Source organism: Canis lupus, chromosome 22, assembly GCF_048164855.1.
Source record: "Canis lupus baileyi chromosome 22, mCanLup2.hap1, whole genome shotgun sequence".
NCBI lineage: Eukaryota > Metazoa > Chordata > Mammalia > Carnivora > Canidae > Canis > Canis lupus.
Window position 1 is genome coordinate 541,758 of NC_132859.1, and position 19,376 is coordinate 561,133.

At 60.4% G+C, this 19,376-nt stretch overlaps 1 protein-coding gene across 1 annotated transcript in view; it reads left to right on the top strand.

The window, feature by feature from the left end:
* The first annotated feature begins 100 nt into the window (after nt 1–100).
* RARRES1 (retinoic acid receptor responder 1) overlaps nt 101–19,376 on the top strand; it is a 37,234-nt gene continuing 17,958 nt past the window's right edge. The window contains exons 1-4 of the mRNA XM_072792117.1: nt 101–418; nt 9,739–9,801; nt 10,590–10,773; nt 12,118–12,254. Coding sequence (XP_072648218.1) covers nt 122–418; nt 9,739–9,801; nt 10,590–10,773; nt 12,118–12,254 — 681 coding nt within the window. The 5' untranslated portion in view covers nt 101–121. The remainder of the gene's footprint in view (nt 419–9,738; nt 9,802–10,589; nt 10,774–12,117; nt 12,255–19,376) is intronic.

Sequence of the window (19,376 nt, forward strand, 5' to 3'; positions counted from 1 at the left end):
GACCGGGGGCGGCGGGCAGGGGCGGGCAGGGGCGGGCAGGGGCGGGCCCGCCGCCGCCTTATTTCCGCGAGCGCCGGCGCAGGCGGCGGGGAGGGAGCCGGGTCGGTGGAGCGCCGCGTCCATGCCGCCCGCCGCGTCCACGCCGCCCGCGCCCCGCCCCGGGGTCCCGCGGCCCTCCGCCCTGCTGCTGGCGCTGGCGCTGGCGCTGTGTCTGGCGGTGCCCGGGCTGCAGGCGGCGGGGCCGGGGCCGGGGCCGGGGCCGGGGCCGGGGTCGCCGGGGTCGCCGGGGGTCCCCGGGGCCCCCCCGCCCGGGCTGCTGCGGCAGGCGGCGCGCGCGGCCCTGCACTTCCTCAACTTCCGCGCGGGCTCGCCCAGCGGGCTGCGGGTGCTGGCGGCCGTGCTGCGGGGCCGCGCCGCGGTGAGTGCGGGCGGGGGACCCGCGGCCCAGCCCCAGGGCGGCGCCCCTCCGCGGCCGGATCCCGCGACCCGGTGCCGGGCCCTCCGCCGACGTGCGCGGGGATGTGGGGGGCCTCGGGGCGCGGGGGAGCTGGTGCGCGGGGGCCTCGGGGCGCGGGGGAGCTGGTGCGCGGGGGCCTCGGGGTGCCGGGGGGGGGAGCTGGTGCGCGGGGGGGGGCCCTCGGACCCCGGACCCGGCGGCCGCGAACCCAGGGGGCGGGAAGGCGGCGGGCTGCGGGCGGGCCCTGGGGACCTCAGGCTGTGCGCCTGCAGCCGCGCCGGTCCCCCGCCGGGTCCCCCCCCCGACCCCGCCCGGACCCCACCGGGTCCCCGCCCGCCGCCCCCCAAAGCGGCGACGCTCTTGCCCGGAGGCCGCAGAGAGCCCACAAAGCCCGCAGACTCGGCCTCGGAGAATCTAGAAGCGAGTGTAGACCGTAGGCTCTTGCCAGGTGGCGCCGGGACGTTGGGTCAGGGTCGCACGGGGGTCGGAGGCCTCCGGAAGCGCAGCCTGTGGCCCTCAGAGGTTCTCCCCGGTACCCGAGGTGGTCACACTTATTGAGCGATGAAATCAAAATCTTTCCTAGAAAAAGCCAACCTCCCCTGCCCCCCGTTTTAAGGATCCTTGTTGTCTGGGGGGGGGGGTCAGCCTCACTAGTTGCGGGAGGAGCGGGCGGCGGGGAGGGGAGGGGCCGGCGGGGAGCGCAGAGGGCCGGGCGGTTTGCTCCCCGGCTGCCCCCGGAGTGAGCCCCCCTGCGGGAAGCCCGGCTCTCAATTCCCAGGAACTCTTTTCTTCCTTCCAAGACCACGAAAAACCCAGCAGCACTTTGCTTTTCGATGCATTTAGTCACCTCCTTGGGAGAAAGCTCAGTAGGTGGCATCTTTCACCAAATAAGCTCCCAGAACCCACGTGAGTTAAGTAAAAATTCCCCTTCCTTTCCAGAAGGGCTGAGCGAGCGTCCTCCATGTGTCATAGTGTAGCGTTCCTGAATTTTAAGGGCATTCTTCCTTTGAGCAAAAAAGGGGGGGGCAGTAAATCATAAATCAGAGGCCCCTATGCCTGGGGAGGGGCGAATAGGCAGGGAAGCAGGGCGTGACTCCGGGAAAGGTCACCTTCCCGTGTCGTTCGGTTGACCTGTTTCTGAAAGGGGGTATGAGTACTTCCAACCGAGGAGCCCGGAGAGAGCTCGCTGACTTTCGGGGCCTCGACTCTCTGGGGAGCAAAGTGGTTTCAGGGTTTCCCAGGAATTCAGAGAGTTTTCCCCAGGGCCGTGCCATCCTCAAACATCCCCCTGAACGGGGCCCACTTTTACAGGTGACCAAGGCAGGCCGGGACGGGGGTGTCTTGTGGCCGTGACCCGTCGGGGTCCTCGGGGTGGCACAGGCCCCGTAGGGGCGGCTGGAGTAAGGGGGGGGTCGTAGGAGCTCAGACTGCACCCCTGCTCTGCCTCCGTGAGCCCCGGGGCCGGGTCTTCTCTGCCTGTTTCCTCATTTGGAACAGAGAGGATCGCGCCCTGCCCGCCGCGCCTCGCGTCTTTAAGAGTCTAGGAGATGGGGGAGGGAGCGGCCGGGAAATCCGCGAGGGAGTTGCTGCTCCACTGAGGGCGACCCTGAGCATCGCTCCGTGCGACCGCGGCCCTGGTCCTCCTTGGGGTGGGTCGGCGGCAGCCCCGTTGAGCTATGTCCCGCCGAGGCGTGTGGGCCGGGGCACCTGGGCCAGGGGCGCAGACGCCGCCCTGCAGAGCCTTAGGCCCGGTGGCCGCAGGAGTTTCCGCTTCCCGGACAAGCACAGGCCCGGTTGTGACGGTTGTGACAGAGGTGGAAGGTGGCACCTCCCAGGGGGAGGGCTCGGCTGTACCCAGGGTCCCGTGCCTCGTGCCACGACTCCAGGGTGAGCGGTGCCTGGGCCCGGGGGCAGGTGCGGCCGCGGGGAGCCCCCCCACACCCCCATCCTCACCCCCCGGGGACACCCCCCTGCAGGCCAGGCCAGGCAGAGTGAGTGGCCCGAGGAAGCCCGTTCCGCAGCTTGCGGGGACCTTGCGGGGAGCTGCTTGGTTTCTAACAAGCCGCGTGGAGCGCGGTGTGGACGTGAGTGGGAGTGGGCTGCTCGGGAGACGCTCTCGGATCCGCGGTTATGAGCGAGGCGGCGGGAGGAGCGCGGCTCCGGCCTGGGAGCCGCAAGGCTTCCTGACCCGATCCACGCGGGTCCTCGGTCCCGCAGGACTGTCTCACCTCGGGAACGCTGTCGCCATCCTGTGGTGAAGTCCAGCGGCGCCGTGGTAGGAAGTGGGGCCAACCTTCCAGAAGAAATCCGAGCGGCCCGGAGGCCCCGTGAGCTCGGGGTGGCTCGCTAGGTGCAGGGAGAGCTCGGAGAGCTCGCGGTGCCCGGCCCCTGGTGCCACCCCTTCTCCGGCTCCCCCACAAGCAGGGGTGGCCCGTGGCACGGGGTCGTGGCCCGCCGGGCAGGCTGGCACCCACGGCCCTGGGTCGCCCACCGGCCCCCACCCCCCACAGGCTGCCGTCCCTGCGCCCCGTGCAGCCCACGCCAGGCCAGGCCTCCCGCGGGGTCCCCCGGCCGGGAGGGGGCCGCCCTGCGGCTTGGTCACCCACGGGATCACCCCCGCACTTCCTGGCTCGTGTGTTCGGGACACGGAGGTTTCGCCCACACCCCGAGTGCTTACGCTGACATCCTGTGAGTGTTAGTGGGGTGGACGGACAAGGCCATTTCGCCGTCACCCCCGGCAGCTCTTCCAGTGGGGATCATCTGTGATTTCGGGGAGCACTTGGAGTCCAGAGCGTGATCGGCTGCTTCTGCTCCCACTCTTCAGGGCGCCTGTGACAGTTGGTTGGCAATTAGGTGGTCGGGGTAGCGGGCACGAGCGAGTCTGCGAGCAAAACCCGGGCTTCTGGCTCAGGCCAGCGCCGGGGCCCACGCTCTGGGCTGTGGGCAGCCGCCCTCGCGCGTGGCTGGGCCGCGGGCACTCAGGACAGCGCTTTACTACGGGAACCTTCCCTGTGGCTTCCCAATCCTTAGTTCGCTGGAGGAAGCCTCCTCGCTGCTGTTACCGCGTCACAAAACACGGGTGATTTGCAGGATGAACCTGGCGTTTCTGGGGCCTTCCCGGGGCCTTGGGGAGGAAGCATAAGGTCCCCACAGCACGGGCACAGATACACGCCCTCCCACCCTCGTGGGCCTTGCTTGTGCTGAGAAGGCACAGGTGCACTGGGGGTCCTCTCCCTCCCCCCGTCCCCACCCACTCTCCCCCACAGGTGCACCGGTGTCCCCACCCACCCTCCCCCACAGGTCACAGGGGTCCCCTCCCCCTCCCCCACAGGTGCACCGGGGTCCCCACCCACCCTCCCCCACAGGTGCACCGGGGTCCCCCTCCCCCCTCCCCCACAGGTGCATCCATTGTCCCCACCCACCCTCCCCCACAGGTGCACCGGGGTCCCCACCCACCCTCCCCCACAGGTGCACAGGGGTCCCCCTCCCCCCTCCCCCACAGGTGCATCCATTGTCCCCACCCACCCTCCCCCACAGGTGCACCGGGGTCCCCACCCACCCTCCCCCACAGGTGCACAGGGGTCCCCCTCCCCCCTCCCCCACAGGTGCATCCATTGTCCCCACCCACCCTCCCCCACAGGTGCACCGGGGTCCCCACCCACCCTCCCCCACAGGTGTACCGGGGTCCCCACCCACCCTCCCCCACAGGTGCACCCCGGGCCCCCCCCCCGCCCTCCCCCACAGCACCCAGCTGGTCTGCAGGCTCTGGCTGCAGGTCTGGCGTGGGTTGGGAAAGGGCCACCTGGCCCCGATGGCAAAGTCAGGCCTCCTGGCGCCGGGCCCGTCACCCACGCCAGCTGCGCCCAGATGAGCTGGGAAGTAGGACTGCTTCTGAGCACCTGGTGATAAACGTGTGGCCAAGGAGGCCTCCTAGCCGGGCGACGTGTGATCACAGCTCCCTGGTGGTGGGTGCCCTGCGGCCGGGTGCCCCCCTTGGCAGCGCGGCTGCCGCTTGCTTCTGCCACTCCCCAGGGGACCCCCCCCCCCAGCATAGGGCCCTGGAAGCAGCAGAACCAACACTGGGTCAGCCACCTCCAGGGCTGGCAGGGCCGTGGGGATCTGGCCTCCCGCGGAGGTAGAGGGGAGCCCGGGGTCACGCCGCCGCAGCCCTTTCCTCTCAGGTGGGGACCCCTAGCTGTGTGGGCTTTGCCGCGCTCTGCGCCCTGCTGTCTCCCTGCAGGGTCTCCTGAGACCCCACGGCCTGGCCTGTCTGGTCGTCACCGTCCTTCGTCCCGTGGATGATCTGCTCCGCGCGGAGCCCATGGGGCTCGGCCGCTGCATCCCGGGTCCTCCCGCCCCTGGCCCGGCCCGGCCCTACCGGACCGCCCCTAAGGGGCCGCTCTCCCACTCTCCCACCTGCGCAGGGCCACTGGCCTGGCCTGTAGGGAAATCCGATGGCCTGTCCCCAGCCACGCCCTGCCACAGATGCCTGCTGTGTGGAGCCGACCCCCAGCTCCCCCTGCTGCCTCGACACCCCCTTCCCCCCGCCCCCCTCCCCTCACCCGACTTCCCCCCACCCCGCTCCCCCCAGCTCTCCGGCTGCCCCTACCCCCTGCTCCCCCCACTCCCGACTGCCCTCCCAGCTCCCCCTGGCTCCCCCCTTGTGGGACTCCCCCCCCCCCCCCGTGGGATTCCCTCCCCGCCCTGCCCGATGCAGCTCCCCCTTCCCCTGCCCCCCACCCGCTGCTCCCCGCCAAGGCCACAGGGGCCAAGGCCACGGGGCGGTGCTGTCCCAGCCTAGGAGAGGCCCAGCTGCCCTGCATTTCCCCAGAGGCGGTTTCCTCTCCCGAGCTCCAGGTGGTGGGCACCGCCTCGGGGTGCGGGGCTTCCTGGGGCCCCTTCCCCCGCCACGTCCCAGCAGCGTCAGGGCTGTTAGGCCCCGGTGAGACCCTCCGTCCCGTCCCTCCTCTCCCGCCTGCCGCTCAAGCTCCTGGGCCCACCTGCAGGAGTCACGCCCGTGCCGGAGAGCGTGGGTTAGGGTTGGACCTGGGGTGGCCTCGCAGCGGGCGGCTCTAACTTCTTCCTTAAACTGTATTTTTATTCTTTATAAAGCCTTTATTTACTCATCTATTTTAGAAAGTGTGCATGAGTGGGGGGGACGGGGGCTCCGTGCTCAAGCCCACCGCCCGCCACCAACCCTGATGCGGCTGCGACCCCGCGGCCCCGCGACCCTGACCCGAGCTGGAAGCGGCCGCCCCCAGCCGCCGGGCACCGCCGCCCCCGGTGTAACGTCTTTCCGTGGCAGAGCAGCTCCCGCGACGGGGACGGGGACGGGGACGGGGACGGGGACGGGGACGGGGCAGGCGTGGACGCCCCAGGACCCCGCGTGCGCTGCCGCCTCAGGTGTGGCCGCGGTGCCCCGGGTCGGGCTGCTCCCCCGCACAGGGTGGGCCTGCGCCCCGGGCCCTGATCTGGCTGCCGGGGACCCTGTGGCCCCGCACGTCCGGTCCCGCTCCCGCTGAGCCCGGGCAGGCCGCGGGCCTCGACGGCCACGTCCTCGGCTCCCACTCAGCCGCCGGCCGCTCCCGCCCCTGCCGGCTCAGCCCGGGCCGCGGCAGCAGAGTCCCCGAGCCCAGCGGGATCCCGACCGCGGGCCCAAGCCGGGCGTGCGGGGGGCTCTGGGGGCGCCCAGGGCGCTGCAGCGGCGGGGCCCACCGGGAGCTCAGTCTGCACCGGCCCCGCCCGCCCGCGCCCCGCTCCCTGCGGGGCTCGTGCTCTGCTCCGCAGGGCTCCCCCCGGCCTCCCGCCTTGGCTTCCGGGTGCCCGTGTCGCCAGAGCCGGGGGCCGACGTCCTGACCCCCGCAGCTGCACTCGGGGCCCCTGGAAACCGTGCCCCGCGGCCGCTGGGTCAGGGCCTGACGTCCCCGGAGGAAGGCCCCGCGGAGCCCGAGGCGCGGGAGGGGCGCCCTTGGACGCTGAGCAGCGGGGCCGGGGCTGCGGGCTGCGGGGCTGCGGGTCCCCGTCCCGGGTCGAGGCCGCATCGCGCCTGCTGCTGCCCCCGCCTGGGTCTCCGCCCCTGTCTCTGGGTCCCTCAGGAATAAACAAAATCTTAGAAAAGAGCAGAGGCTGAGGTGCCGCCGTGGGAAGCGCGGGTTCTGCGCGGTCCGGGTCGCAGCCCGACAGCCCGACATCTCCGGCTGACCCGTCCCCCCGCGGGCCCGGGTCGGGGACCTTGGAGCCGCCGCCCAGGAAGCTGGCCCCGGGCCTGGCGGTGTCCCTGCCCGGCCGCGGGAGCCCCGGGGCCGCGTGGGGCCGGCATCGGAGGGGTCAGGGGGTCCCCCGCGGCTCCGGACGCTCCTTCCCTGGGGAGCCAGCCCTGTGGACGCCGTTCCCGGAAGCGGAGCGAGCGCTTGCAGAAGAGAACGTGGGCCCGAGGGATCCCCGGGTTCGCGTGGCCGTGGCCGTGGGGCTGTGGCTCCGGCCGGGAGCAGACCTTGCAGATTCCCCAGCACGCGGGATTGTTTACCAGGCTCCTCGGACCTAATCCCGCCAACTGGGGAAGTAAAGGCCTGAGTCTAGGACGCGGAGTGAGGACGTCCGTGCTGAGTCCCTTTAGACTGAACACTTTTTTTTTTTAAAGATTTTGTTTGCTTATTCATAGAGGTGCAGAGAGAGAGAGAGAGAGACAGAGACACGGGCAGAGGGAGGAGCAGGCTCCATGCAGGGAGCCCCGCGTGGGACTCGAACCCAGGACCCCGGGGTCGCGCCCTGACCCGCTGCGCCCCCAGGGGCCCCACTTTCTCTCTCTAAACCCCGTCCGTGGGCTCCGGGTCCCAGGGACTGAGCCGAGCGGGCACCACCGCTGCATCCCGGCCGTTCGTCTGTCTTCCGTCCGCGGCTCCTTCCGGGACTTCTGCTTCGCCCGGCGCCGCCGTCCGCGGCCGAACCGCTCGCAGAGGCCCCGCGAGGTTCCGCCGACGCTGGCGGCTGCTTCGGGTGCGGCCGGGCGGGGGCAGCTCGGTCTGCAAAACGCCGCGTGAGCCGCGCCGGCCGCGGTCGGGTCGTCCCGGGGTCGCGCTGGGCCGCAGGACGGGGGCGCCGCGAGGGGGGCCGCGGGGGAGGCCGCGGGGGAGGCGGCTCGTTCGTGCCCGCGGCGAGCAGCCCCCTCGCCCCGTTTGACCTGCCCCCGACCCCCGGGGCGGACACCGCCGGCCTCCAGCCCGCTCCGGGCGTCCTCCGGGTCCTCCGGCCGCTCAGCTCGCAGGCCCGCGCGGCGGGCTGGGGGCGCGGGGTGCCGGGGGCCCGTGAGCCCGCGGCCACGCAGCCGCTCCCCGCTGTGTCGCCCGAGCACGGCCGTGTGGGGCGGCAGGTGAGCCCGGGGCGCAGGGCCGTGGCCGGGGGCGGGGTCTGCCGTCGAGGGCCGCGGGGAGCCCGACCTCCTGGACCCTGCAGCCCTGCCCCCCCCGCCCCCCAAGGCCCCCTCGCAGGCCTCCCCCCGCCGCCCACCATCCTGCCCCCCCTGCGGCCGCCCCTGGCTGGGCCTCGACGTCCCCTCCCAGAGGCTGGGCCTGGAGCCTCCACGCGCCCCAGCTCCCGGGTCGCCGCGGCCGCGCTCACCAGCCGGGGCCCTGGGGGAGGCCCTCGGGGAGGCCCGGGCGGCATCCGGACACCCGACGAGGAGGCGCAGCCAAGGACAGAAGGCCCAGTGCTGCTCGGGCCAGAACCAGCCGCCCTCGGGGGAGACGGGAGGACGGGAGGACGGCAGCGAGGCCCCGGGCGGTGGCGGGGCGGTGCCCGGGAGCCCCCGCCCTGCTGCGTGCGGCGCCGTGTCCTTCCGGAAACGTCGGGCCTCGGACCCGCAAACGCCCTGACGGACTTGAACCAGCCGCCCGGTGTCCCGAGGGCCACACGGTCTGCGCGGGCTGCAAGGACCGTCCCTGACGCGGTGGCGGCCCTCGGCGCTCGGCTCCGGCCCGCTGCACCCCGGCGCCTTCCCCCTGGACCGTCCTCGTGGGGGGGAGGAGGGGCCGCTCCCGGACCCCGCCGTCAGCCCCGGGCCGAGGACGCCCCCGCGGAGCCCGGCGCCCTCAGCCTACCTCGGCCGTAGCTGCCGCCCTCCTCGCCCCGGCCCGGCCCCGCGCCCCCGCCCCGCTCCGCCCGACGGCCTCCCCCCAGGGCCCCCCCGTCCCTCACGGCCCCTCCCTCACGGCCTCCTCTCACGGCCTCCCCCTCACGGCCTCCCCCTCAAGGCCTCCCCCTCACGGCCTCCCCCTCAAGGCCCCCCCCACGGCCTCCCCCTCACGGCCTCCCCCTCACGGCCTCCCCCTCACGGCCTCCCCCTCAAGGCCTCCTCCTCAAGGCCCCCCCCCCACGGCCTCCCCCTCACGGCCTCCCCCTCAAGGCCTCCCCCTCACGGCCTCCCCCTCACGGCCTCCTCCTCAAGGCCTCCTCCTCAAGGCCCCCCCCCCACGGCCTCCCCCTCACGGCCTCCCCCTCACGGCCTCCCCCTCACGGCCTCCCCCTCAAGGCCTCCTCCTCAAGGCCTCCTCCTCAAGGCCTCCCCCCCACGGCCTCCCCCTCACGGCCCCCCCACGGCCCCCCCCTCACGGCCTCCCCCTCACGGCCTCCCCCTCAAGGCCTCCCCCTCACGGCCTCCCCCTCACGGCCTCCCCCTCACGGCCCCCCCCTCACGGCCCCCCTCACGGCCCCCCCCCACGGCCTCCCCCTCACGGCCCCCCTCACGGCCTCCCCCTCAGGGCCCCCCCTCACGGCCTCCCCCTCACGGCCTCCCCCTCACGGCCCCCCCCTCACGGCCCCCCTCACGGCCTCCCCCTCACGGCCTCCCCCTCAGGGCCCCCCCTCACAGCCTCCCCCCAGGGCGGCCTCCTCCACCCTTCTGCCCCCCACCCGAGGCCCGTAGTTTGCTCCCCGCACACCGTGGCGCCCCTTCCCCGTGAGCACCCCCCCCCCCCCCAGGCAAGGGCGCCCCCCGACCGCTTCCCTTCCTGGGCCCTTCCTGAGGGGTGTGTCGCTAGCGAGCGGGAGGCTCGGGCGGACCAGGCTTTGCCACCTTTTCTCCTGGTAAAAGGTCACGGATTCTGGGGCGGCCGCCTGCGCCCAGGGGGGAGCCCGGGTCCCGGGATCGAGTCCCGCGGGGCGCCCGCTCCCTCCGCCCGCCCCCGCCCGTCTGTGCGTCTCGGGAATGAAGAGGATCCTCGACAGGACCGCCTGGGGCCTGCGGGCGGCCACGTGTTGCCGCTGAGGCCGCGTCTCTGTTGCAGGTTGACGCGCGGAGGACCTGCCGGGTGGACCTGGAGTTCACGGCCGAGCGCTACGGCCCCGAGGTGAGCGGCCGCGGGGTCCCCGAGGGCCGGCGCCCGGGGTACGGGGGTGTCGGGTGGAGGGCGCGGGGCGTGGAAGCGTGGAGCTGCCCCGGCGGCGGCCCCGGCGACCGCGAGCTCCACACCCGGCGATGGGCCCGCAGGCGGGAGCAGCAGGAGGCCCCGCCCGGAGGCGAAGGCGCGGTGCCCCCCCCCCCCCCGCAGCGCGTCTACACCGCAACGCGCACAAACGCCCTCACAAACGCCCTCGAGCCGGCCCTGTTCCACGACGTCCCCGCCCTCCCCTCGGATCCAGATCCAGCCGTGATCTCGAAGGTTCCTGGGAGGCACGGAGTCAGCGTGGAGCCAGGGCCGGGGCGTCGGGCCGACGTGAGCTCAGGGCCCGGCCCGCGGGGCGGGGTGAGAAGCTGTGGCTCGTGTTCACGGGGAGCAGCCTCCTCCCGAGTGCAGGCCTGACGTAGCGTCGCGTCACCTTGGCGCCCGGCGTGCAGTGAGCGCCCTCCCGCCTCGAGGCCGGAACCACGTGGTCTGCAGCGCACGTCACGACTCGTCTTCCGAGCAGGCCCGCACCGTCAAGTGGCGGCGTCAGCCAGCAGGACTGTACGCTGGGGGTGAAGGACTGTTGTCCTCCCGGCTGCGTGCAGAAGTCCCCTTGCACAGCCAGGCCCCTGCGGGTGCTGCACCCACGTGTCCCTCCTGCCCCACGCGGGCGCTCCTCAGGCTTGTGTGCGGCGCGGGCGGGCGCATGCTGGCCTGGGCCGCCCTGGTTAATGCCACCGTCTTTATTGCAGGTGGCCGACGGACGTTTGGGGAGATGCTCTGCTCGAGTGGTTTTCAGGCATCAGAAGCCCAGGCCGGCCGTTAACGTGACTTGCACTCGGTTCATGGAGACGAGCAGGAGGCGGCGGGAGGATTTCCTGCTGTACAAGCGCGCCAAGCGGCTCCGAGCCCCGCTGGGGGCGACCAGCATACCCGGTACGGTCGGGCGCCCCTGTTGAGGGGCCATCGCCACGTCTCACCCCCTCACCTGCTCCTGCAGGACGCGGAAGGGCCTTGGGGGAGCTGCAGCCCAACGCAGCTGACCCCACTAGGTCAGGAGCTAATGGGCGGTGGCGCCGTCTTGGAGGAGTGAGGCCCAGCTCCCCGCCCCCCACCCGCCTCCACCCCGGCTCCCACGCCAGGCGCAGCCCTTACTGGCAGATCCAATTTGCAAAACCGCAAGAGTCCTCGGAGGCGGGGACGTGGGCTCGGGTGTTGAGCCTGCTTCCGCCGCCCTCCCCCGCCTCCCCACCCACCTCCCCCTCCGCCTGGCTAGGCCTCGACTCTAAGGGCCCTGTGGTCTCTCCCTTGCCCAGACTAGAGTTCCAGGGACCTGCAGGCAGAGTGCGGCCCCTTGCCTTCCTAGGTTCAGAAGCCTGGACGATTCTCCTAATGGTTCTCTGACAGCTCAGCTAAGTCCTGTTCCTAGGGATTATGAGGGACGGTTCAGAGCCTTAGTTGCAGTAGAATTTGCTCATGTTTAGGACTGTCCGAAACAAGTGGGCTAATGACTGAGGCTTAAAATGTACGGTCACTTCAGGATTTTTTCCGCGTTAACATTAGCTGGAGAAATGAACTTTGATATATTCTCCTTAAAACACAAAGTTTACAGGTTGTGCAGGACCTTTCCTTTGAATATTTGCTACAAGATCACTACATTTGGGACATTTTCAATAGTGCAGGTGGATCCCGTTATGTTCAGTCCATAAGCCCTATGCGCCCCCAAGGGTCATTCTCTAACAATTGAACTTAGTGTGGCACGAAGGTCCAAAAGCTTTTTTAATAGCATCTTTCTATTTTTTAAAAGATTTTATTTATTTCTCTATGAGAGACACAGAGAGAGGTGGAGAAACAGGATTCCTGCGGGGACCCCCATACGGGACTTGATCCTGGGACCCCGGGGTCACGCCCTGGGCTGGAGGCAGACGCTCCACCACTGAGACACCCAGGCGTCCCTTTTCAATCTAATTTTAAAATGCTTCTCAACTAACAAGATTTTAGATCAACTTTGAGTATCGTCGCAGCTCTGACTTTGCATTAATATGACACGACAAATAGCCCTTAATTTTGTTAGGGTAGCCTTGCTCAGCAGGACAGGTTGAAGCACATAAATCTCCATGTGAAGTGGACACAGATCAGAGCAGATGACACATCTGGCGCCAGAGACGACTGAGTGGCTGGCCTGTGCTCCTGTGTCCTTACTGAGACCCACGACACTGTCCCCGAGATGCCATAATGATAACGTGAGAATGTGCTGGTTCTTCTCCCCCGCCCTCCCAGACAGTCACGGATGGATCGATCCCTCCCTGAGACCCATCTGGGATTTGGCTTTTCTCGGCAGCTCTTACGTGATGTGGGAGAGGACGACGCAGACGTTACACTACTACATGGCGCAGCTCAGCAGTGTGAACCAATGGGTGAGCAAAACCCTGAGAACCAGTCCCCGTCCCAAGAGCTACAACCAGTGCAGTGTCCTGAGACTGAATTAATGTGCATTTCTGGTTTTCCGGCAACAATTTTACTTGCTTTTGACTCAGAGAATCTCCCCAGGCCTGCAATGGCCCAGGTCTAGTTCTAGAGGCGGTGGATGAAGCAGTGAACAGAAAACAGGGCGTCTCTGCCCCCCCCCCCCCGCCCCGAGCCCCCGAGTTAATTCTGCTGAGAGAAGATCAAGACGGTGGGCGGATAAACAGTTAATATGGAGCGGATGGTGGTGGTAGGAAGCGCTCTGGAAACCACCGGGGAGAAGGGGATGCAAGGGATCGGTGGGCTCACGACTCCCCTTGTCTCGAGTAAGGCCCCTTGGCTTTGAGCGGGGTGGCCGTGGAGCAGAGGCCACGGGAAGTGAGAGAGCCGGGCCTCCGTGAGCAGAGAGTGCGAGGGCCCGGGGACTTGAGGGCAGCAAGTGGTTGGCGGGCCGGGGCATGGCAGAGGGGCTTCTGCGACTGCCCCAGGGTCCGCGAGGGTGCCAGAAGGTGCGATCACAGGGAGCCCAGGTCCCCAAGGCCTCCCCGGCCGGGGAAGAGCCCTCCCTTTTACTCTTTAGAGGGTTTTCGCACGGGAGCATCAGCACCTGACTTAGGCCCATCGTTCTGGCTGCTGCGCTGCGAACAGCCCTGGGGAGACAGCAGCGGAGGCGGGGAGACCAGCGACGCCTGCAACGACCTAGGCAAGGCGGGGGGACTGGACCGGGTGGCAGCAGCGGGCTCACTGCCGATCCGCCGGTACTGAGTGTGTTCGGAGGGCACAGATTTGCCCGTCGCCCAGTACACACTTTTCACAACGAATTTTCATTCTTTAAGTGTAGTTGACAGTCAGCGTCCCGTTAGTTTCAGGTGCTCACTGTGGCGAGTGTCCACGTGGGCACACTAGCCAGCGCTCCCCTGCACGCTGTGGCCATCGGTCACTGCGCGCGTCACTCCCGTGTGACTGGCTGTATCCCACGGGCTGCGCTTTCCATCGCCACGATTGATTGATCGATGGGTTTCTGGCCGCGGGTTCGCACCTCTTAACTCCCTTTGCCTGATTCCCCCATTTCCTCCCTTCCCCGCGCTGGGAACGTCGGTTCTCTGGATTCGTGACTCTGGCTGGTTGGAGTTTTATATTCCACATGTAAGTGAAATCATGTCTTTTCTCTGCTGACGGACTTCATTACTCAGCGCACCTCGGTCCATCCACGTGGCGGCAATGGGCGGGATCTCCTTGGTTCATAGCAGAGTCTCTTCCACTCCCGCCGTGCCTCGCCTTCCCAGGCGTCCCTCACCAGTGGTGGGCACCTACGTTGCTTTTACGTCGTCGTGGCTAATTGCAAAGTTGGTTCACCGCAGGGAACCCGAGCTGTGTTTATCTTTTCCATTGGGTGTTTCCATGTTCTCTGCATAAATAGCAGTTGGTGGAACTAGGGGACTGCGCAGTGTTTCTATTTCGAGTGTTTCTGCGGGACCTCCTTGCTGTTTCCCACGGTGGCTGCACAGTGGACGTTCCCACGAGCAGAGTGCGAGGATTCCTTTCCTCCTCTTCCTTGCCAACACGCGGTTTCCCGGTCTTTCCGAGCTGCGAGGTGCTGTCTCCTTGGGGTTTGGATTTGCATCTCCCTGATGATGAGCGACGGGGAGCGGCTTTTCATGTGTCTGTTGACGTCTGTTACCTTTGAAGAAATGCCTCTTCAGGTCCTCTGCCCAATTTTAATGGGATTGTTGGTTTTTGTTGGGCAGGAGGGTTGTTGAGTTGAATGAGTCCTTTATATATTTTGGATATAATTAACCCCTTATCTGAGAGAACATTCTTAATTCTCCTTTAGTCAGTAGGTTTTTTGTCTTGTTGAGGTTTTCTTTGCTGTGTTAAACTTTTTTCTGTTGGTGTAGTCCTAGGAGTTGGTTTTTGCTTTTGATTCCCTCGCCTCAGGAGACATATCCACAACTATGCTGCTAAAAGCAGTGTCCAAAATATGCTGCCTGTGCGGTTTTTTTAGGAGTTTTACGGTTTCGGGTCTTGGATCTGTTAAGTCTCCGTGTGTGGTGTAAGAAAGTGGTCCGGTTGCTCTCTTGTGTGCATCTGTCCAGTTTTCCCAACACCCTTTGTGGAAGAAACTGCCTCTTCTGCATTATACGTTCTTGACTCCTCTGTCATGGATCAGTTGACCGTGTGGGTAGGCGTGGGATTATTCCTGGGCTCTCGATTCTGTTCCATTGATCCGTATGTCTCTTCCTGGGCCGGAACCATCCCACTTTGATGACTGTGGCTTTGCGGTGTGGCTTCATCTGGAATGGTGGTATTTCCAGTTTTGTTTTTCTTTGTCAAGATTGCTTTGGTTCTTTGAGGTCTCTTGCGGTTCCACACAAGCTTAGGATGATTTATTCTAGTCCTGTGAGTAACGCTATTGGTATTTTTATAGAGATTACATTAAATCTGTGGGTTGCTTTGGGCAAAAAGAACATTTTAACGATGCTCTTCCAGGTCATAAGCATGGGACGTCTTTCCATTTGTTTGGGTTGTCTTCACTGCCTTTCAGCAGTGTCTTGTCAGTGTCAGCGTCTAGGTCTTTCACCTCCTTGGTTAAATATATTCCTAGGTTTTTTATTCTTCTTGGTACAAGTGTCAGTGAAATTGTTTTCTTGATTTCTCTTTCTGCTACTTCATTTTAAGTGTAGAGAAATGCAACAGATTTCCATATATTAGTTTTGTATTCTGGAGGTTTTCTGAACTCATTTATTCTAATCATTTTTTGGTGGAGTCTTTAGGGTTTTCTATATATAGTATATGTCATCTGGAAATAATGAAAGTTTCGCCTTTTCCTTACCAATTTGGATGATCTTATTCTTGTCTGATTTGCTGTGGCCAAAGTCACAGACGTTGCTGCCTGTGTTCTCCTCTAGGATTTTGATGGATTCCTGTCTCACAGTTAGATCTTCATCCATTTTGAGTTTATCTTTGTGTGTGGTGTCAGAGGATGGTCCATTCTTTCATCCTGCACGTGACTGTCCAATTTTCCCAACACCGTTTATTAAAGAGACTCTCCTTTTTCCAGTGAATAGTCTTTCCTGCTTTGTCGAATATTAGTTGACCACAGAGTTGGGGGCCCATTTCTGGGTTCTCTATTCGGTTCCATTGATCTTTGTGTTTGTTTTTGTGCCAGTACCACACTGTTTTGATGATCACAGCTTTTAGTACAGCTTGAAATATGGAATTACAATGCCTCCAGCTTCGGTTTTCTTTTCCCACCTTACTTTGGTTATTCTGGGTCTTTTCTGGTTCCACACAAATTTTAGGACTGTTTGTTCCAGCTCCATGAAAAATGTCGGTAGTATTTTGATAGGGATTGCACTGAATGTGTAGATTTCTCTAGGAAGCATAGACATTTTAACAATATTTGTTCTTCCAATCCATGAGCATGGAATGTTTTTCCATTTCTTTGTGTCTTCCTCAATTTCTTTCAGAAGTGTTCTGCAGTTTTCAGAGGACAGATCTTATACCTCTTTGATTAGGTTTATTCCTAGGTATCGTATGGATTTTGGTGCAATTGTAAATGGGATCGATTCCTGATTTCTCTTTCTTCAGTCTCATTGTTAGTGTATAGAAATGCAACAGATTTCTGGGCATTGATTTTATATCCTTCCACATTGCTGAATTCCTGTATGAGTTCTAGCAATTTTTGGGTAGAGTCTCTTGGTTTTCCACATAAAGTATCATGTTATCTGTGAAGAGTGAGAGTGCTGCAAGTAGGGCTCCCAGGACTATGTTAAATAGAAGTGGTGAGAGTGGACATCCTTGTCTTTCTCTTGATCTTACAGAAAATCTTTCAGTTTTTCACCATTGAGTGTGATGGTAGCTGTGGGCTTTTCTGAGGCGTGTTTCCTATAAACCCACTTTATTGAGAGTTTTTATCGTGAATAGATATATTTCGTCAGATGCTTTTTCTACAATCTACAGAGATGATCATGTGGTTTTTATCCTTTCCCTTGTTGAGATGATGTATAATGATTGATTTGCAAATGTTGAACCACTATTACATTCTTTGAATAAATCCCACTTGTGTTGAATGATCTTTTTAATGTATAGTTGGTATCAGTTTGCTAAATTTTGTTAAGTATTTTTGCATGTATATTCACTAGAAATACCACTAGAAATATTGACATGTGGTTTTCTTTTCTTTCTTCTTTTTTTTGTAGTGTCTTTATCTGGTTTGGGTATCAGGGTAATGCTGGCCTGATTCTGACTTTTGTTGGGAGTTTTTATTACTACAGATTCAATTTTCTTACTAGTAATTGATCTATTCAAATTTTTTATTTCTTCCTGGTTCAATTTTGTAGGATTGTATGTTTCTAAAAATTTATCCATTTTTTCTAAATCTATCCATTTATCCATTTTTTCTAATCCATGTATCTATTAGACACATTTTTCTGTGTCTAATATTTGGCACATACTTTTTCTTAATATTTTCTTCTAATCCTTTGTATTTTTGTGGTGTCAGTAGTTTTTCTGCTTCATTTCTGATTTTGAGTCCTCTTTTTTTAAATTGATGGCTCTATCTAAAGAGTTATAAGTTTTGTTTATCTTTTCAAAGAACCAGCCCTTGGTTTCACTAATCTTTTTTATTGTTTCTTCAGTCTATATTTAATTTCTTTCTGCTCTAATTTTTATTATTTCTTTCTTCTATTAGCTTTGGCTTTGTTTGTTCTTTTTCTAGCTGCTGTAGGGGTAAGTTTGTTGTTTGTGATTTTTCTTATTTTTTATCATTGTTTTTTAAAATTAATTTCCATATGAATTTCCTTTTTTTTCATTGCTGGTTTTGATGTCTGTATTTTATTGCCAGTAGTAAATTGACTCACAAAACTTAACAAAACTTTTATTTTTTTTAATTTTTTTAAATTTTTTTTTTAATTTTTTTTTATTATTTATTTATGATAGGCACACAGTGAGAGAGAGAGGCAGAGACACAGGCAGAGGGAGAAGCAGGCTCCATGCACCGGGAGCCCGACGTGGGATTCGATCCTGGGTCTCCAGGATCGCACCCTGGGCCAAAGGCAGGCGCTAAACCGCCGCGCCACCCAGGGATCCCTTAACAAAACTTTTTAAAGAATGTATGACATTCCCTTGTACAATCATTTTGTTAGTTCCTTTATGTCATTTAATAACATTAAACAAACCTGTTAACCCCCACAACAAATCATTTCTTTTAGGAAAAGGTATTGAAGAGATACTAACTGAATTGATCTCAGATGTTTGTTCACACAAGTATTCTTTCTTTGTAGTTAGCTTACTCTGAAAGCTCTTTGTATTTTTTAAATCATAATTTCTTTTTTTTTAATGATTTTTTATTTTTTTTATTTATGATAGTCACAGAGAGAGAGAGAGAGAGGCAGAGACACAGGCAGAGGGAGAAGCAGGCTCCATGCACCGGGAGCCCGACGTGGGATTCGATCCCGGGTCTCCAGGATTGTGCCCTGGGCCAAAGGCAGGAGCCAAACCGCTGCACCACCCAGGGATCCCTAAATCATAATTTCAGTATAGTTAACAGTGTTATGAGTTTCAGGTGTCAAATGTAGTGATTCAGCAATTCTCTATATTACTTGGTGCTCATCATGATAAGTGTACTTTTTTTAAAACAAATATTTTATTTATTTATTTGAGAGAGAGTGTGTGAGGGGAGAGAGAGAGACAAGCAGACTTCAGGCTGAGCCCAGAGCCTGATGTGGGGCTTGATCTCATGACCCTAGGATCATGACCTAAGCTGAAACCAAGAGTCCCAGTTTTCCCAATAGCATTTGTTGAAGAAACGCCCTTTTACCAATTGTCTATTTTTGCCGCCTTTGTAAAAAGTTAATTGACCATATAATTGTGGGTTTATTCCTGGGCTGTCTAATCTGTTCCAATGACCTATGTGTCTGTTTCTGGGCCGGCGCCATACTGTTCTGATTATTACAGCTTTGTAGTGTATCTTGAAGTCTGGGAGTGTGATAGCTTCAGTTATGTTATTTTCTAGATAGCTTTAGCCATCCAGGGTCTTTTTTTCCATACAAAGTTTAGGGTTGTCTGTTCTAGTTCTGTGAAAAATGCTGTTAACACTTTTATAAGGACTACATTAAGTATGTAGATCACTTTGGGTGGGATAGGCCTTTTAACAGTATTGTTTCTTCCAATCCGTGAGCATGGAATATTTTTACTTTTGTATCTGTCGTCCTCAATTTCATCCATTAATTCTTTATAGTTTTCAGCAAATAGGACTCTTACTTCCTTGATTAAGTTTATTCTTAGGTATTTTATACTTTTTGGTGCAATTATAAATGGGATTGTTTCTTCATTTCTGCTACTTCATTATTTGTATAGAAATGCAGCAGATTTGGGATGCCTGGGTGGCTCAGCGGTTGAGCGTCTGCCATCGGCTCAGGGCGTGATCCTGGAGTCCTGGGATCAAGTCCTGCATCAGGCGCCCGGCAGGGAGCCTGCTTCTCCCTCTGCCTGTGTCTCTGCCTCTCTCTCTCTGTCTCTCGTGAATAAAGAAAATCCTTTTTAAAAATGCAGATTTCAAAAAAAAATGCAGATTTCTGTACATTGATTTTTGTATCCTGTGACCTTACTGAATTCATTAATCAGTTCAGTAGTTTTTTGGTGGAGTCTTTAGAATTTTCTACATATAGTATCATGTCATCTGCAAATAGTGAAAGTTGTACTTCTTCCCTATAATTTGGATGCCCTTTATTTCTTGTCTGATTGCTGCAGCTAGGGCTCCAGGACTGTGTTGAATAAAGGGGTGAGAGTGGACATCTGTCTGGTTCCAGACTTTAGGGGGAAAGCTCTCAGGTTTTCACCATTACATATGATGCCAACTGTGAGTTTTTCATTTATGGCCTTTATTATGTGGTATATTCCTTGTAAACCTACTTTGTTGAGGTTTTTTTTTTTTTATCATGAATGGATGTTGTATTTTGTCAAATGCTTTTTCTGGGCCTATTAAAATGATCATATGGTTTTTATCCTTTGTCTTGTTGATGTGATGAATCAGTTTGATTTGCAAATATTGAACCACCCTTGCATCCCAG